This window comes from Tetrao urogallus (assembly GCF_951394365.1).
Source record: "Tetrao urogallus genome assembly, chromosome: Z".
Taxonomy (NCBI): Eukaryota; Metazoa; Chordata; class Aves; order Galliformes; family Phasianidae; genus Tetrao; species Tetrao urogallus.
In genome coordinates this window covers 17,588,967-17,607,172 of record NC_136816.1, presented here as the reverse complement: position 1 = coordinate 17,607,172, position 18,206 = coordinate 17,588,967, and the positions used below count along the sequence as shown (strand labels likewise).

Sequence of the window (18,206 nt, the reverse complement as noted above, 5' to 3'; positions counted from 1 at the left end):
GATTTATTTTGTCTTCTATTATTCATGAATTCACAAAGAACAAAGATTTACTATATGCTAACATTTGTGCTCTGATATTGCTTATCTGAGATCATTTAAAAGTTGTACTTGCTTTAATTAATCAGAAAAAGTAGTATCCAAATAAATTACCCTATATTTTGTGTGAGTTCAGAAGCCAGTGAAGGAGTTCAGACAGTTGTACACACGTTTTTCTTACTGAATAGTGCAATTTTCACTCTTCTTTCAACTGGAGTCACATAGGCAAGCCTTCACAGGCATTGTAACTGTACTTTTTAACTACTTACATGAAACTGTGAAGAGATAAAAAGCAATTTTAAATAGTAAAATTATGAAAATCATATGCTGTCAAAGCTGCTATGATATAGCGCCCTATAAGAAAATGAGGATCTTACATTTTAGATGTAATCCTGAAGGTTGTATTCCAGTTTATTTCTGGTCTACCTCCAGTTTTGAATGTTTAGATCTACTCTCATTGCTCCTGTGTTATGGCAGTGGCTTTTTTTATGTCATATATAAAGATACTCCTATCCTGAGAAAATCTTCTTATCTCTTTTTTAGGTATTTTTAAGTGTTTTCTACTGTTGTAGCAGAAAGAATTCTTAATGAAAATTGGGAATGAAGCAGAATCACTTCAGAGAGGAAAGCAAATAAGTTTTGTAGCACTGGCATTTTTGAAGATAGTTACCGTTTTTACATCATTTGAAAAGTCTCAGCTATCATACCTAAAGATATAATTGTTAGAAAAGGAAAGTTATTGGGATGAAATATTCTCATTCAAGCAAGTTGAAAAGCAAGATGCAAAATAAGTGGCAATTGATTATGGCTAATGGAAGATAGATGTAAGGAATTACACCTCTTCTGCTGAAATTGTACTTTGCATAAATGAGAATGAAAAAAGAAGATGCCAAGGAGCATCCATTTATATCATTTATACCATCCATTTATATCATTTATCATTTAATCCTAGCAGTTACTGCAGAGTTCTACCAATACTATTTGTACTATTGTTACTCTTTATTCTTGTATTATTTTATACCTAAATCATACAATTATAGAATCACCAAGGTTAGAAAAGACCTACAAGATCATCCAGTCCAACTGTCCACCAATAGTACTCACTAAACCATGTCCTTCAACACAGTGTCTAAATATCCCTTGAACACCTCCAGGGTTGGTGACTCCACCACCTCCCTGGGCAGCCCATTCCACTGCCTGACCACTCTTTCAGAAAAGCAGTATTTCCTAACGTCCAGCCTGAATCTTACCTGGTGCAGCTTGAAGGCATTCCCTTTAGTCCTATCACCAGTTACATGAGAGAAGAGGCCAATTCCCAGCTCACTACAACCTCCCTTCAGGTAGTTATAGAGAGCAATAAGGTCTCCCCTGAGCCTCCTCTTCTCCAGACTGAACATTCCCAGCTCCTGCCACTCCCCATAAGACCTGTGCTCCAAACACCGCACCAGCTTTGTTGCCCATCTCTGGACAGGCTCCAGGGCTTCAATGTCTTTCTTATAGTGAAGGGCCCAAAACTAAACACAGTACTTGAGATACGTCCTCACCATGGCTGAATACAAAGGTACAATTGCTTCTGTGCTCCTGCTAGCAACAATATTTTTGGTATAAGTCAGAATGCCATTGCCCTTCTTGGCCACCTGGGCACACTGCTGGCTCATGTTCAGCCGAGCATCAACCAGCAGCACCCCTGGGTCTGTTCCACATCTGACTTAGTCCTCTCACACTCTTTGTGTAAGAGCAGTAATGGAGTAGAAGTGACGTAAAACTAGCTTAACTACTTTTTCAGCAGTCGTTAAATTTGAAAACTGCAGAATTTTCAACCACTATTCTATATCTTTTCGGCCACTGAAGAAGATGGAGATGAAAATCTTGTTTGTTTTTTTTTAAGTCTATGTCAACTTGCATGCTATACAGAAGATAACCATTTCATTTCAAAAGATATTTTACTTTCATTTATGAGAAAAGTATTGATAATCTGATACACATATTTTGAACAGAGAAAAGGGCAATAGGAAGGAATTATTCTTCCAAAGCTATTTCCAGTTTTCTATGTAATTCAGAAATATTTGTGGTTTTTTTTTCAGGACTTTTGTGAACAATTCTGGAGAACATCTTCCTCATGTTTTTTCTAAAGGCTTTTATCATCCATTACGTTGGTTATTTTGCATACCATCATCCAGTCCTTCCTTACCAAAGTAAGTATCAAAAGTTGTTTGTAAAAGAACTACTAGATAGTCAATGTTAATCAAATACTTTCAAAAAAATTATATGTGAATGCATGTCTAGTTGATATTCTGATGAAACAACGCATAAGCATTTTTTGAAATTCTTTACAGATTTCTCTAGTCTTTGAAATAAAGAATATAAGAATTTTCTCATTGAAAGCAGTGCACAGTATAGTCTTTTTGCCCATGTGCTCATTGTGTTTGATATTTGAACTATGTTTAAGGTTTTCTTGCATAAGAAGTATATAGCAGTATAGTAGTTCAGCACAGGTGCAGTTCTCAAAGAATTAGAATTAAAGGAGAGATAAAGAATGTATTTCACTTGTGATTGCTAGTTAAAAAAAGGTCTGATACATAAAATATCACATTGAAATATATACTTTTTGATAGTAGTTGATATTTTGGGGGTGATTACTGCATGATTGGAGAAAAATGCTTACTTTCTTCTTCTGTGTCACTGTGAGTAATGACAAGTTACATATGAGACATATGCTACCAGCTGTGCTGTCATTCCCTTTCTAATTTTGAATTTAAAGCACACCCACACCAGTTTAGATCCTCTTCAAAACCCTTCACCTCCTCCTCCTCTTCAAAAGTTATTTCCTGAGAGATTTTCACTTTCCATTTTCATGAAAAGCTGCTTTTGTGAGTTGTTTCTGTTTTCTGAGAAAGTATTTTTATGTTATAGAGGAATATGTTATCAAGTGAAAGGTGACTTACTGAAGACCTATGTGCTGTGGATTTATTACTTTTTATCTTGTATCATCCCCATTACAGTATTTACCCCATACTATGTAGCATATTCTGTTTACTTTCCATAACCCTCTCCCTTAGTTTCATGTCAGTGAACTCAGTGAACTCAGTGAACAAGATGATACTCAGTGAACAAGATGCAATAGATGGTGTGACTGAGTCTAAGATGTATGACTGACTGACCAAAAGACCAGACAGACTTTGATATTAACAGAGATTAGCTGAATTAAAACTGTGTACTTTTCTGCGCTGAAAGTAGTAGTTTAAGTTTTTCTAGGACTTGAAAGATAATGTATTTGTGGAATTTCTGCCTTTTAATCAAATTTCAGTGAAATTAGCCAGTGATTTTGTAATTCTTGCATAGGTAGAGAGTAAGGAGAAGGGAGGATGTAGGGGAGAGGTTTGCATGAATCACTTTAAGATATATCACTTAAAGATACATCACTTAAAGAGATATGTACTCTATTTCTGAGAATTAAAGACTCATTTTTTTTTTTTTTCATCCTCTAATCCAAAGCCAGTGTTCAGAATTCAAATTTTGGTTTGTAGTGCAAATTTTGGAATATGACATTACAAGACATTATCGTCTGCTGCACTAAGGTATCTAAACATAATGCAGGTACCATTTCACTCTTTGAGATTTCTCTTTTTTGAGATGGAATTACAATTTTACAGGAGCTGTTCAGGACAGATTTATCATTAATAAATAGCAAAAAAGGATTCTGGACTTATCCAGGGTTTGTGTATTTTCTCAGGATGAAAGGTGAGAAGACATACATCTTTCTGATCCCCAAGGTGTCTTCTCTGTCAAGTTTATATGGGAAAATGAGGAGTCCAAAAGAAAGTACTTATCTGAGAATTTACAGTTAGCATGCCTATGTGAAGGCAGTCCATGTATGTGAACAGTCTTGGTGAACTGTGGTGGTAAAATATTTAACATCACCTATTAACAACACACCTTTCAGCTGCTTAGAAAAAAAAGCAATGAAATAATCTGTATGCTAAGTAATTTTGGGCAGTGTGTCCTGAGGTGCTGTGATTTGTTACTGGTTTTACACACTGCATATGGAAGACTTTTTCTTGAAATATTACATTTAGAATATCAACAAGATCCATTATGGTTACATATTGCAGATAGTGGAAGCTGATTCTTCGTAGATTGTTTTATATTCCTTCTTTCTACTTTCTGAATAAAAGTATTCACTGCGTAGAACGAAATTGAAAACAGAGGCTATTGTGTCCCTCCCAGCTGTGGGCGCCTAATTTTTTTTTATCCAAATTCCAAGGATTCTAACATGGCACAAAATTATTTGCTTTTTCTAGGCTTGTTATTTCAGGACAAAGTACTACAAGTTTTTGAAATAATTTTGTTTACAAATTCTCTACTTAATCATTTTTATACATTAGTTCTCATATACTGCGATGGTTACAGTCTATTTTGCTTAATCTACTTGACTGACATTTTTTTAATGTGAAGTAGAGTTAATCTTTGTTTGCCTAATGAAATGTTGATCTTATCACTTAAGGTATTCTTTTTTCCATCTTGTATACTAAGATGATATAGTTGATTATCAAACTAAAGGATTACCGATTATAATTTATATTACAGTTCCTTTAGTGGTAATTGTGATTCCTTCTTTGCTTCATTTGGGATTTATAATCATATCATTTGCAAATGAGAGTTCTGTTTTTTTTTTCTACTGTACAAAACTGAACATTTCTATGTGATATTTATATGTACTTCACCTTTTGTCACTTTTTTTGAGGCTAGTCTTATTTTCACTAGTAATGAGCTACGAAGATGGGAGAACATATGCCTCTCCATATGCGCGTTACAAAACTTCTCAGTGCATTTATTGGTGCTAGCTTCATGACTGTAGGGAATGTCTGCTATATTTTATTTTTCCTCCAAGTGAGTCACACCATTGTACATTTCAATTTGCAAAAGGCTTGTAGAGCCAAGAATGGGTGTATATTACAACATGATAACTTCCCATCTGGTCAATGACAGACAAGTTTTATTTCAACTCAAATATTCTAAAAATGGCATTTATTTCTGAATTCATTTAAAATATTATCCATCATTAATTTAGTTGACCAAAGCTGTTCCTTTTCTTATGTTTTGAAGGCAATAACTGACCTTACTGTATTTCATACCATTGCATTCAAGGAAGAAGATAAATGAAATTAAACTGGCCCATATAATTTAACTGATTTTCTGAAATGTTGAGTTTAGTTCCAGGCAGAGCACTAAAATTGGTGAATAGTTTGTATTTAAATTGTGGTTACAAACAACTATGTTGTTCTTAAAAAATAGTAGAGTATATGTACATATAACTAATCTTGAGTTTGATTACAATATATGTTTTAAATTTGAAAAAGTTATTTTGGCTGCAAGTTCTATCAAGATTTAAATGCATAATGTACATAATTTTGATAAATATTATTAGAATCCAATACATGCTTATGTGCAAAAATATCATTGTCAAAAACCAGTAGGATCAAGGATTATATCTAATATACCTGATGAAAATTTAAAAAAATATGTACATGAGTTTTAATGCCATGTATGTTGCTTATCTACTTATGTGGATCAGGTTTACTGTTAAAATCCCAAAGGCCAATCTACGTAAAATTGTCTTTTAATTAAATGATTATTACATTATTAACTATATAAACAATATATTTATATATACATATATTAACTGTATAAAACTATAACTAGTTTTAGTGTAATGGTGTGATATAGAGGTCCTGCTGCAAAGTGCCTTTATGGAATTATGGTTTTCTTAGATTGCCTCAAGCTTGCCTTGCAAGATCTATGAGTTTACACTGTATATGGAAGATTTTCTTTCCTGAAATATTGCATTTAGATTACCAACAAGACATATTTCTGTCAATGGAAACATAGATGTGACGGACTAAACCACTTAAGTATGTTAACTGACATTTTCTTTTCCAGGTCTTGTTGAATTGTATTAAATATGCTGTCTATACAACAACCTTGAATGAACAGTGGAGTTTTTGTGGGGTCATCTATACTTTTTTCAAACTGAGTTGTGTGATGGCATGCTTGTCCTGCTCAGATGGTCACAGAATTGTGAAATATAAAATAGCCACATAACCCATTTTAGTTTTATCCAAATAGTTGCATAGAAATGATACGTAGAGTACATGTCCAGATGAATATTAATCTTTTCTAATAGGAAAACGTAGCTCCTAAGAAAGAAGGCTAGTATTGAAGGTACTGTGTGTGTACTGGCAGATAATGTTTACGCATGCATAGTTTATGCGCTGAGACATATGTAGTTTTTACACTGGTGTGTGTAAAATTTATGTGCATAAGTGCTTACATATGCAGTGGATAAACTTTCGAAGTTAGCAACTATTGTTGTATAAACTTACAGCCAAAATGAATAAATAGGATAGCTAAACATCAATTAGAATGAAATTTTTTAAACCTTACAAATCTTTTATATGAATGTGAAAGTCTTTTCTGTATCAGCTAATAAGGGGCAAAGGCTTTCCTGGAAAAAATTTACTCACAACTCGATTTTGAAAAATTCTTTTTAAAAATGTCTGAAGAATAGAATAGAAAGTACAGTAATCTAAGGGATTCCTTAAATGCTAATGCATTCTTTCTCACATCCCTGTGCTGGCAAAGAAGTAAACCAGCCAGTCTAATATTTCAGGTGTATTCTTTATGATGCGTACGAATTGGTCAGTGCAAAGCAGAATCTTGCAGACCTTTGAGCATTCTCTCTGTTTTTTAATTAACAGATTCATATCCTTAATTTAGGATACTCTAGAGCAATAAACAATTAACATGATAGTAAATTAAAGAATAATAGCCTTAGATTTATTGAAGCACAAAAAAATCCTTTTTGCCTAGTGGAACAAGGCTGTACACGTTTCCGTGAAAGAGATAAGTTCCTTTATATCAGTTATAACTTTGGCAGACTACCAAATGTTAATTTGCTTTTAGCTAGTTGAGATTAAATGTAATTCCTTCCCTGAGCTGCCTTAAAGTAAGCAATCATGAAAGCATTTTCAGACTAATCTGGGAGGAATTGACATTTAAGGGAGTTAGCATTACATCTGCACTTTAAGGATATTAATTTCATAGATAAATTAACTACATTATGCTGTTTTTATCTTGCATTTTGAAAGGAGTCCATCAGCCAGAGAAATGGCAGCCCAAGGTCAACTGAAACTGCTCTTATCCCAGCCATACTGTAATTTGAACTTGCTCTTGGAAACCTTGCTGTATAATGATTGTCTCTTGGTGAGAATTTTACTGAAAAGTTCAAGTAAGTACTTATGCTGCTGATCTTTACAAGAATATCACTGAGAAACACAAATTCATTTTTAACTACTCAAATATTTTCAGATACCAGTTACCAGTTGGACAGTTCTCGAGAAAGGAAAGAAAAAAAAAGGTTTATTGCTTTTTTAATGAGATTTCTTTTTTGTCAATTTGAGTATTCATAGTTTCAAAGCAGACTACAATTTGATAAACTGATATCATGAATGCAAAGGAGTCTAAGTGAAAATGAACTTAACAGAGCGTTGATACCACAACTGTTTTATGCAGATTTTTAAAGGTGAGAATTAATATTCTGAAAGATCACTCTCAAAATTATGTTTCTACAGTGAAAAGCTTCTTAGAGGTTTTGTTTGTGCTATATGTTTGTCACTGTAGGTATTATGGCAGTATATTTATGTCCTTCCCATGTTAATACTATCATTAATGTTGTTATGGAAATAGGACAAAGAAAATAATTGTTCCTTATATTTCTACTAGTTGTTGTTTGAAACATAAAACTTTATCACATCTTTCCTCCTAATAGCTTTTACATCAAATGATCAGATAATTGAAAAGTTAGTGGAATAATCACCCATTTGACAAAATTTTGCATCAATATTGAATTAGTCTATGTCAGTTGCAGTCTTTCTTTAGCAAAATAATTTTCCTTACATGTCAAACTATGAAATCACATAATAGTATGTAACAATTTAATTATTTTGTTTTAGGGTGGTCTAACATTTCTCAGGGATACAACGTTATTTCCAATTATGTAATGCATCTTATTAAGAGCTACACTGCATTCACTTGCCCATTGAAGTGCCTGTCATATTTTACAAAGACTGAAGATTTTTTTATCAGAATCATATTCTTATCCTACTGTTATACAGTACTGAATTTCACTGGCTGCTTAAATTAGAATGAAGGATCAAGTGACAGTATGGGTTTTCGTCTACTTACTGGCCAACTTCTTGAGCTGCAGTGAAATATATATTGCTATGAGTTAGAAAATGTGCCATTTACGCAGACTTTATTAACATAATTTCAGTATTGATATGATTAAAATTTCAATTTAGATAAAGTTGAAACCTGCGATCATCCATATCTTCTAAATTAATTTCAATAAGGTTAATTATATAATGTTAAAATGATTATAGTTTTTATTCCTTCTCCTATGCAACAGCTTAACTGGTGATAGATAAGCTAAAATTTTTGATACTGTGATCTGTTATATAATACAAGAAAAGTCAGTCTAGTAAGCTATACCTAGATACTAGTAATGACAGTTTAGGATTCTTTTGTTAAGATAAAAGGCTTCCAGAGTTATGTACTCATCAACAGTAAAATGTTGCAATGCTTAATATTATGCATAAAAACATAAAAAGTTCAGTACTTAATAGCTTTTGAGTGACTTGCCATGCTGATAACAAAACTCCATGATCTTTATCTTGATTATTTTTTGAACTGGAAAGACATTTTCACTTTCTTTTCCTGAGGTCAGGAATAACATTTTCCTTCTTACGGTATGGAGTACTGTTGAGATTTTAGGGTATTTTAGGGCATACACGGATGCATCATTTAATGTTGATAAATCGTGTAAATGGATTATTGTATTTGTTGAAGCCACTGAAACTGTATATGCAAATATAAGCAATGCCTCCTGCTTTAATTATGTTGGTCTACAACATCAGAGCTGTATGCTGATGGTATGCCAGTAAAGGTTGAACCTTCCCACCAATATTTGGTTACATTTTTTTGCCATGTGAGAGATGGTAGCAGAGGGGCAGTCTAACAGAATGGTGTCTGACATGGAAATGTGGATGAAGCATAGGTGTGCCCCTGGATTCCTCCACGTGGATAAAATGACACCCAAAGACATTCACTGACATTTGCTGAACGTTGGTGGAGACCAAACAATGTATGTGAGCACTGTGAAGTGGTGAGTGGTGCAATTCAGCAATGTGAAAGACAGGCTACAATCTGGAGGGCCATTGACAGCTGTCACACCACAACATGAACAATGTCACAGTCAGCTAATCTGCACAAATTGGTGGATTATGACCAGGGAATTTTGTATGGATCTGAATATCAGCTTCAGTGCATTGGAAATGATTGTGGCAACAGTGGAAATCATAGTTTATACTAGGCAAGTTCCACGTATGTCCACACAGGAGAAAGAACACCATATGAAGTTTGTCAGGACCTATTGAACGAGTACAAGGCTGAAGGTGACAATTTCCTGGACTGAACCGTTACTGGAGAACGTGTTGTCACCACTACAAGCCAGAGTCAAAACAGCCGTCCATGGAGTGGTGACGTGAATTCCCCATCAAAGAAAAAAGTTCAGGATTCAGCCTGCAGAGAGTAAAACGATGTGCATTTTCTTTTGGCATAGGAATGGGGTGATCCTTCTGGATTTACTGCTACCTGGACAAAACATCAACTCTGACCGCTGTATCATGAGCTTGACTAAGCTAAAGAGTAGAATTTCCAGAATCAGGCCAGAGAAGACAGCCTTTCATTTGCAACATGATAATACCAGGGCCCAACTCCAGTTTGAACACGATGGAGCACACTGGCAATCTTGGCTGGACTCTTCTACTACACCCTCTATATAGTCTAGATTTGGCACCTTCTGGCTTCTATCTGTTCATGCCAAAGGACTGGTGGACTGCAGTCCAGTGATGGACTGTGTGGGCAACAGTTGCCATCATACCAGCTGTGAAACAGTGGTTCAGATCATGTGGTGCACAATTTTACAAGGATGGCATGCAGGCTCTTGCTTGTTGGAGTTCAAAATGCATATGTGGTGGTGGTGACTTTCTTGAAAAATATTGTTTTGCAGCTGGCAGTTTGCTCTGTCATATAGCGTTATTGTGCTCTTTGTAGTATTTTCTATAGAAATAAATAGGAGACATTACCGTCAGAGAAACCTACTTAAAATATACATAAAAGTGGGATGCTCCTCATAAATAAAATTACCACATCAAACATATATAAAGTGATAACTCAAGATACCCTAAATTGAATCACTTATTTGTGTCCAGTGAGTATAATCACTAGGGAAAGAGGACCTTTACAAAAGTAGCTGAAAAATTGGATTTGGATACTGGACCTCTATTACTTAAACGAGAGATCTAAATAATCTAGCTGTATTTCTTTTCTGTTAATTACAATAAAATATGTTCTTAAAATTATTTTTTCTGGATATAACATTTAGAATATTTTAAGACATATTATTGAATGAGCTAAGGGTCCACAGGCCTTTGCTATGCCTCTGTGGGGAGAAACAATGAATACAGGGTATTGTTTTAGTTTTCTGACAAAGCAAACAGTTTTGCAATTTTCCTGGTGGATTTTTTTACCAGAATTACTCTACCATCCATTGGGATGATACAGAAATTGATTATTTTGACAAGAAATAAATAATAGAGGAATAAAGAAAATAATGCTTGCGTAATATGAGTTACTGAATCCAGAAGATGCTGAAATCAAAAAGGGAAAAGTGAAAGTAAACGGAACATTCTGGTAGACTGCTGTAAATGTATGGCATGCCATTTGGGAGTTGGACTCGATGATCTCTGGGGGTCCCTTCCAACCCCTACAATTCTGTGAATCTGTGATTCTGCGATGCCAGCAGAACAGTCTTTGACTTCTCACTTGAGAGTCTTTATTGCCAAGAACCAGGAGTTATTCTTCAGGCAGTAAAGCAAAAAAAACAGTAGCTGTATTAACCTTCACTGTCCGAGGACAGAATTAATGCCAATGGGAAACTGCTTTCAAAGTAAGGCAAGGCCACTGGTAGTTTTACCTAATGTTTTTGGCTTGCTTAATGAATTATTGCAAAGACTAACAGAAGTTGTTTTTGCATAGTCCATACAGTTAAGACTAGATGATATGCAGACCCTGAAATAGTAACTGATAGTGGCATTTGAAAATACTAAGTAATCAGTTAAGGCTGCAAATATGTAAATGGACTCAAAGAAATGTGAGTTGCTTCAAAATGAGATAATTTGCCTTGCACACACAAAGGAGGCAGGGAGGGGAGCATTTCCACTGAGAAAATAAAATTATGCGGTGCAATATCAACCAACTTCCTAGGCACTAATAGATATGAAGAGTCTTCATAGACTGAGTTTTTATGAACCAGTTGCTATGAAGAGAGATGACATGAAAATATATGTGTGGAATTGGAGTTTTCCCACTCCAATTACTGAATGCCCTTTGTGATGTAGTTCTTTAACTGCCACAATGCATGTTGCAGCACTTTAATGTTAAAGTATACTGGGGTTTTTTCAGAGTTGCTCTAAGTGAGTGAAAGGTGATAACTTTATCAACTGACCTCACAAATCTGAGCTTTTATTGAAATAGCAAATGGTTGTAAAAGAAAATGTACTCTCTGAAGTGAACTGTTGTTTCCATAAAGAAACCTTTGGCACTGGCTAAATCTGAAACTTGTTTCAAGCATTGCAAGGTAGTTATTTTTGTACTTACAAAAACTGCTTGGATTTAATAATCCTGAGTCAAAATCTTATGAGCAATTGAAAAAAATACTACTGTTGTGGTTCTGCCACACATGGTTTTGGAGAAATGTAGTTGCAGGTTTTTTGACTGCTAAACTTGGAGTTTAGCGTGTAACACTGTCCTCATTAGAAGTGCACAGCATGTTTCTTAGAGGAACTGATATACGTGTGCAGAGGTAGATCAGTGCTTCATATATTTTTGGACTGTTCAGTATGAGTTAAATGCAGTCCTGACAAGAATAGACTCTAGTCCACCTCAAAGTTTTCTTCACTTCTTCGTGATTGCAAATTGTATCATGCCAGCCGAACATCAAAAGATTAGAAAACTATTTTATAAAAGGAATGTCTCCTCAAAATACCTGTCTGGCCAGTTAACTCTGGTGGATACTGTACTTGAATAACCAGTGTGGTAAAAAAAAAAAGTGCTGGAATGAAGTAGTTGTAGCTGAAAGGTCAATGGGAAAAGGATCTTAATCAGATATGCTACTTACTTTGCTGATTTTTCAGGGATAAGCTAGAGGAAAAAATAAAGAGATTTTGTAGAGTTTCTGAAGTATTAAATAGGAATATTCCTTTGGATGATAGTAGAGCCCTTGTCAAAAGTCACACACCTTCTCTTGATAAAATATGGAGGTAATATTTTTTAAAAAGGAAAAGCTGACGAAAGTGTGCATCTCCCTTAATGTTCAGACTCAGAATGTTTTCCCAGTGGATTCTGAAAGATCTTTTCTTAAAAGAATAACATATACACTCATTATAAGAAGGTAAATGTATTAAAACCCCCACAGAATTATCTTGTACTTCTTTTTATTTTCCAGAATTCATTGATATCACCAAGTTCATTAGAGAAGTTTAAGAGATTGTACCCTGAAATTTCCATGTCCCACCAGCATTAAACAAAATTGATTTTGGTACCAAATCACTAATCTCTTTAAACAAAGCAATCTTCCATCTTGTTTTCCAAAAACAGTCTATGCAGTGTCTAAAATCTCACCAAACTCCCTCCTGGAGTTTGGTTAAATTAATTAAAAAACTATGCTCAGTATTACAATGAAAATTCATTTCAAATTTTCATCTTATTATTTGAATTTGAATGGCTTTCCTTTTTTTGAACTGCTTTTTCTGCTTTCTTGGTTGTCTATGTTAGACAACGTATGACTGGTTTGAGTACATTAGTGGGATCAATTTGACTCTTCACTCAGGAGCAGGTGGCATTGAAATATGTCTCAGCAAAATATGCCAGCTCTCTCAGCATATGAGGAGAAAAGCTGACTAAACAAAAAATCTTATGGCTAATCTCTTCAGCCTTGGAAGGGGGAGGGAGAAAGAGAGCTTTCTGATTATGAAACGATTGGTCTTATTCTTCAACTTCCTGCATTCAGTGGACTATTTCAGTTAGAGTGGAATACTAAGACTGTACAGTTTACAGTAATGTGTGAATTAACTTGTAGGAATTCAGAGGAGATTAAAATGGGATTTGTGAATTTTACAACAGTATCTACTCATTCACAAAGCTGGGTGGAAAGCAGTCATTTATCACTGCTAAATTTGGAAAGCTTTTCGAACCACTAGAAAGAAGGACACTAGATACTGAGGCTATCTTCCTCTTGCATAGGTTGCAAAACTGGCATGATTTGACATTTTCGAGCATATTTTTAATATAAACCAGTGTTATATAAACTCTCTTTTGCAGACTAGACAGTTGAATAAAATTATTTAGTTGGTGCTGGCTCTGGTCAATCGTTATGGTCATTAACATAAGAAGGGAATTCACTTTTGACTAGCACAAGTTAAAGCCATTGAGTTGCATTAGTTCAAAGAGAGGTTTAAACATACGATTTTTCTCTAGGTGGAAAAATGTTTTATAATGATTTTTAAAAGCATATACAAGTAAATACTACGTAACAAGTTACCCCTCAAATCTTTGGACAATAGTAATTAACGTTAAAGCACATAGAAATTTAGAATCATTAAGGTTGGAAAAGATCTCTGAGAGCACCAAGTTCAACTGTCAGCTCATCCCCACCATGCCCACTAATCATGTCCCACACATGCATTGAACACCTCAAGGAATGATGACTTCACTACCACTCTTTTTGAAAAGAAATTTTTCCTAACATCCAGTCAGAAATATAGCAGCCTATAGCCTATAGCCTTAGCATAGCTGAGATTTTGTTTTGGGGAAATGATTTCTTCTCAGTTCATCTTCAACTAAAAAAACAAATCCAAGCCTTTTTTTGGTGAGTATGCAGCTGCTGTTTCATTTTATTTTGTATAACGAAATCAATTTAGAATTTCACACCATATATTCCTTAGATAAGTGATGCAGAAATAACTTTTTGGCTGTGATTCTGTGGAAGTAGTCCAATTTACTTATGATTATTATTTAGCAAATAAGCAAATTCATATTATTTACAAATGGTATTTTGAATTATACAGGCATATTCCATAGTTTGTAAATATGCTTGTATCTTTTTTTAATGACTACACACAATTCAGGAAGATGGTTAACTGTCATTATGTTAAGGACATCAGATTTCAGTATCTGTAAGTATTAGTACATTTTTCAGATACAGTTTTCAGTTTGTTTTGATTGATAATATTTATATGACTTGAATTTTGTGGACATTTTTATAACAATGTTGTTTTTTTTTTACTTTGAAGGAAGTGAAGTATTCATTGGTGATGAACAAAGTTCTCTCTTAGATGAGATAAATAACAAGGAGCCTACTCTGACTGAAACTATCTTTACTATATTGTCTGACTGCATTTTATCACCCAAATCACTTGGCATTGCTTTTGAGGCCTACATGGAAAAAGAACAGTTGTGGGATTCATTATGCAATATGACAGGTATTTTGTTTACTAGAAAATACTTTAAGTTTGATGTCAGTTTTCAGACATGTCATGCGTATTATTTTTACTTTAATAAATCTGATAAAGTGATTGTAGGTTCCTTCAAAATTAAATTATAGCTAAAGTGTTGTCAGCAGTCAGATTCCTGTAGGAATGGTGGATATTCTGAAGGAAGGAGAGGTTATTCTAAACTAAATTACCATATTTTTCACGTAATTGTCTGTTTTACCAGTAGGTTGGCATCAGTTTCTGTAGATCTTTACTGACATGGGTTCTTTATCTGTGTGAGTTTAATAACTCCAAGGAGTTTTCCACAGGGAGTGGAAAAAGTAAAGGAAGTACTACTGTTGAGGGAGCCATAGTACAGCGGGCATGTAAACTCTGCTGACAAAAGGCAGACTGCCAATTTTCGATGGTGGGTGAGAACAGCCCGTGTGATGATGGCAACCAGTGGTGCCCACAAGGAAAAGCAGTATTCAACCATGAAAGAGAGGCATTTAGAACAATGGTTTTACAAATTATGCAAAAAAATCAGGAGTTCACAAGAAAAGAAAGGAAGAAAATGAGTGAAGGTATGAATAATAATACAAAAACAAATACCATAAAATAGAAAACAATTGCAGAAGTTGTCAGGCATTCCTTAGAGAAAAATGGGATTTCAAAAAGAGGAAAGTTAACGCTTAAAAGAAGAAGAGAAATACAGAATTTTTCATGGAAGTTTTCAGAAAGACTGTGTAGAGAAGAATAAAACTTAGATCATCAGAAAGCACAGATAAGCAAAAATTAGGGCAAAGGACCTTAGTAGGAAACATCAGAAAACATTGCTGGTATATCCTGCCTGACAACTGCTGCTCTTTTGCTGTGGAGAAACTACTATTCTCTGTGGTAAGAATGTGGAGAAGATTGATACTTGTAATGTCAGTAACTGTATTTAAGATGTTCTATTTTTGACATACAGTCTCTGATACCATACTATGTCTCTGTTGATGGCTATTATTTTTATGCATTTTCATTACCGAAGTATCATTTCTCTTTTGCTCTTCTCTAAGAAAAGTATAGCTACCTAACAATTGCCATTGTGTTAACACTGTAAATCTGCTTCATTCATTAATGCCTACCCAGTGATTAAGTTTATTTCAATTAAAATGAAAGCTACTACTCGGATTAAATTTTGAGAAATATCATGATGGGGGACTGAGGCCAAAAAAAAAGAAATAACTGAAATTGTATTTTTTGTTACTATATTAAGAGGGTGCAAAATGCTACGTTGTCTTACTTTATACTATTTCTTTACTTTATAACAGGCTGACAGTTGTCAATTATTTTGAATCAGAATATTGTTAGTTTCCTTTCTATAAGAATTCTGAAACACTTATTTCTGAAACAGATTTGCAGAAATGACTGCATGCTTACTGAATATTTAATAATTCTTTCTTCTGAAGTTTCCAGTTGTGGCGACTCAGAGCCAGAGGTTATCAGATGCTTGAAGCTGATATTGATTAATTCAGTCAAGGGTATAGTTAAGCAGATCGTTTCTTTGATGCATTCATGGGAAGCAACAGAAAACTATGGGACATATCAGCACAAACAAATTGTTCCTGAAAGTTTACTGAAGACAGTTCCAAAGGAGTGGAATTATACACCTCGGGAAATGAAGAGGAAGGAATCCGGGAAATGTGGGTGAAATTTATGCTTGTAGAAAAATTGCAGTTTAACAGTAAGAAAAACAGACTCCAAGCATCTTCTTTCTTGTAGGGTTTGTGTTTGTTTATTTAAGTGCTTGTCAGGATATAACTGGTTTCATGTGACTAAATGAGAGGCAGAGCTCAGAGCTGGTGACAAGTTAAACTGGCTATGTGACACACAGAAAATTCATAGCTTTTTTTTTCTGTTTTTTTTTTTTTTTTCTTTTTTTTACTAGTTGAGACTAGAAGTGGAATGGACTTATGGTTTTCTTGGTTTCTTTGCTTGACTGCTCTTTTCGTATTGTTTTTTTGTTTAATCCACACTTGAATCTGTATTGTGGATTATCTTTGAGTTCCTTGTTTTTCATTTTATATATACTATTAACTTTTTAACATACTAGCATATTTAGCATATTTTCTGTAGTTGCTTTTATAGCTTCTGATAGCATCTGCAATGTTTAAAATGGAGTGCTATGTAGTATGCATGCTTCTCATATGAAATACAGTAATTTTGTAGGTTTGAACATAAAAAAGAACTGATGGAAAACAATATGAATAAATGCAATGTCCTAAGACATTTATTGCAATGCTCCACTCTTGGAAAAAATGTTGCACTACAGTTCTGAAGACAGCTTGTTTTTACTGTTCTGAATACCTGGATGTTTTCTACTTCATTTATTCTGTATTAGCTGTGTGCAGTAAGAATAATTGTTAACATAGTCACAGTGTGAAGTCCATAATTTCTAGGTTCTCTATTTCAATTTGTGTTATTGTTTAGATTTGGGGGGATATATATATGGGAGGTATAACACAAGTCAGGCCACAGTGCTGAGTACTTAAGCTTCTTACCCATTTTCAGTACAAAAGAAAGTTAGAAATTATCAGACAATATTCAGAAACATGCTGTGATAGAACTAGAATGTTAATGTTAATCATATCTTCTTTTATGTCTTTTTTTAAGGCTTCACAAGGCTTGCAGCTCAGGCAGTATCTATTGTAATCAGCAAGTTACCTTCAGTGATTGCATGTTTGCCTCCCCCAATTAAGTACTTCTTTTTTCTGGCTGAGAGAAAAATGTCAAGAAACTTTGCTGAATTGAAGAAAGCTGGTCTGCTTGTCTGGAACTTGATTGTAATTATATGTCGGATATTTGAGGATGGAAATACTGCAGAACTTTTAACAGGTGCAACACTTGACAGATGGAGCAAAGAAAAACTCAGTTTAGTTCGTGTGTGCTTAGAAAGTATTATGGGAAAACAGAAAAGTGGTCCTAAACAAGTGACCCAGAAGGTTATACAGAGCATAGAACAGCAAAGACCAAACTGGATTGAAAGTCAGTTGCTGAAGGCAAGAAAACTGAGCACAGACTGGTAAGAATGCAGTATTTTTGAAGTTCTGTTTTTGTTCTTTATTTTACTGAATTAATGACGTGTTCATGGCTGTTGTTCAATTTAAAAAATATTTAGAGGGACAGTGATCTTATATTACATGAAATGAATTACATCTTAATATTGATGGCTTTATGGTATATTTTTGCAAGTTAATTGTGTGGCTGAAACAGCTGTAGTTATTTCATCTTAACAGTATTTTCATAGTACTTAAAATGTTTCATATATTTCATATTTTGTTTCATGTTATTATGTTTCATATTTTCTCATGTGTTCATAATTAACCAAAAGTGTGGACAGTTTAGTTGGTGTATCTTTCAGAATTCTAACAAGTATGCTGACTAGAGGGCAACCCAGAGCATTTATAAATGAGTTTTGCTATAGTGATTAAATTAAGACAGACTATAACAGGCTTTCCATCTTCATCTGAGATT

General features: G+C 34.3%; 1 protein-coding gene across 1 annotated transcript in view; it reads left to right on the top strand.

The window, feature by feature from the left end:
• Nucleotides 1-18,206, top strand: part of KIAA0825 — a gene marked incomplete at its 3' end in the record, with an annotated part of 199,344 nt that overhangs the window by 63,864 nt on the left and 117,274 nt on the right. Inside the window, exons 11-15 of the mRNA XM_079548645.1 lie at nt 2,121-2,231; nt 7,185-7,324; nt 14,508-14,696; nt 16,142-16,375; nt 17,346-17,754. Of these exons, the coding sequence (XP_079404771.1) occupies nt 2,121-2,231; nt 7,185-7,324; nt 14,508-14,696; nt 16,142-16,375; nt 17,346-17,754 (1,083 nt within the window). The remainder of the gene's footprint in view (nt 1-2,120; nt 2,232-7,184; nt 7,325-14,507; nt 14,697-16,141; nt 16,376-17,345; nt 17,755-18,206) is intronic.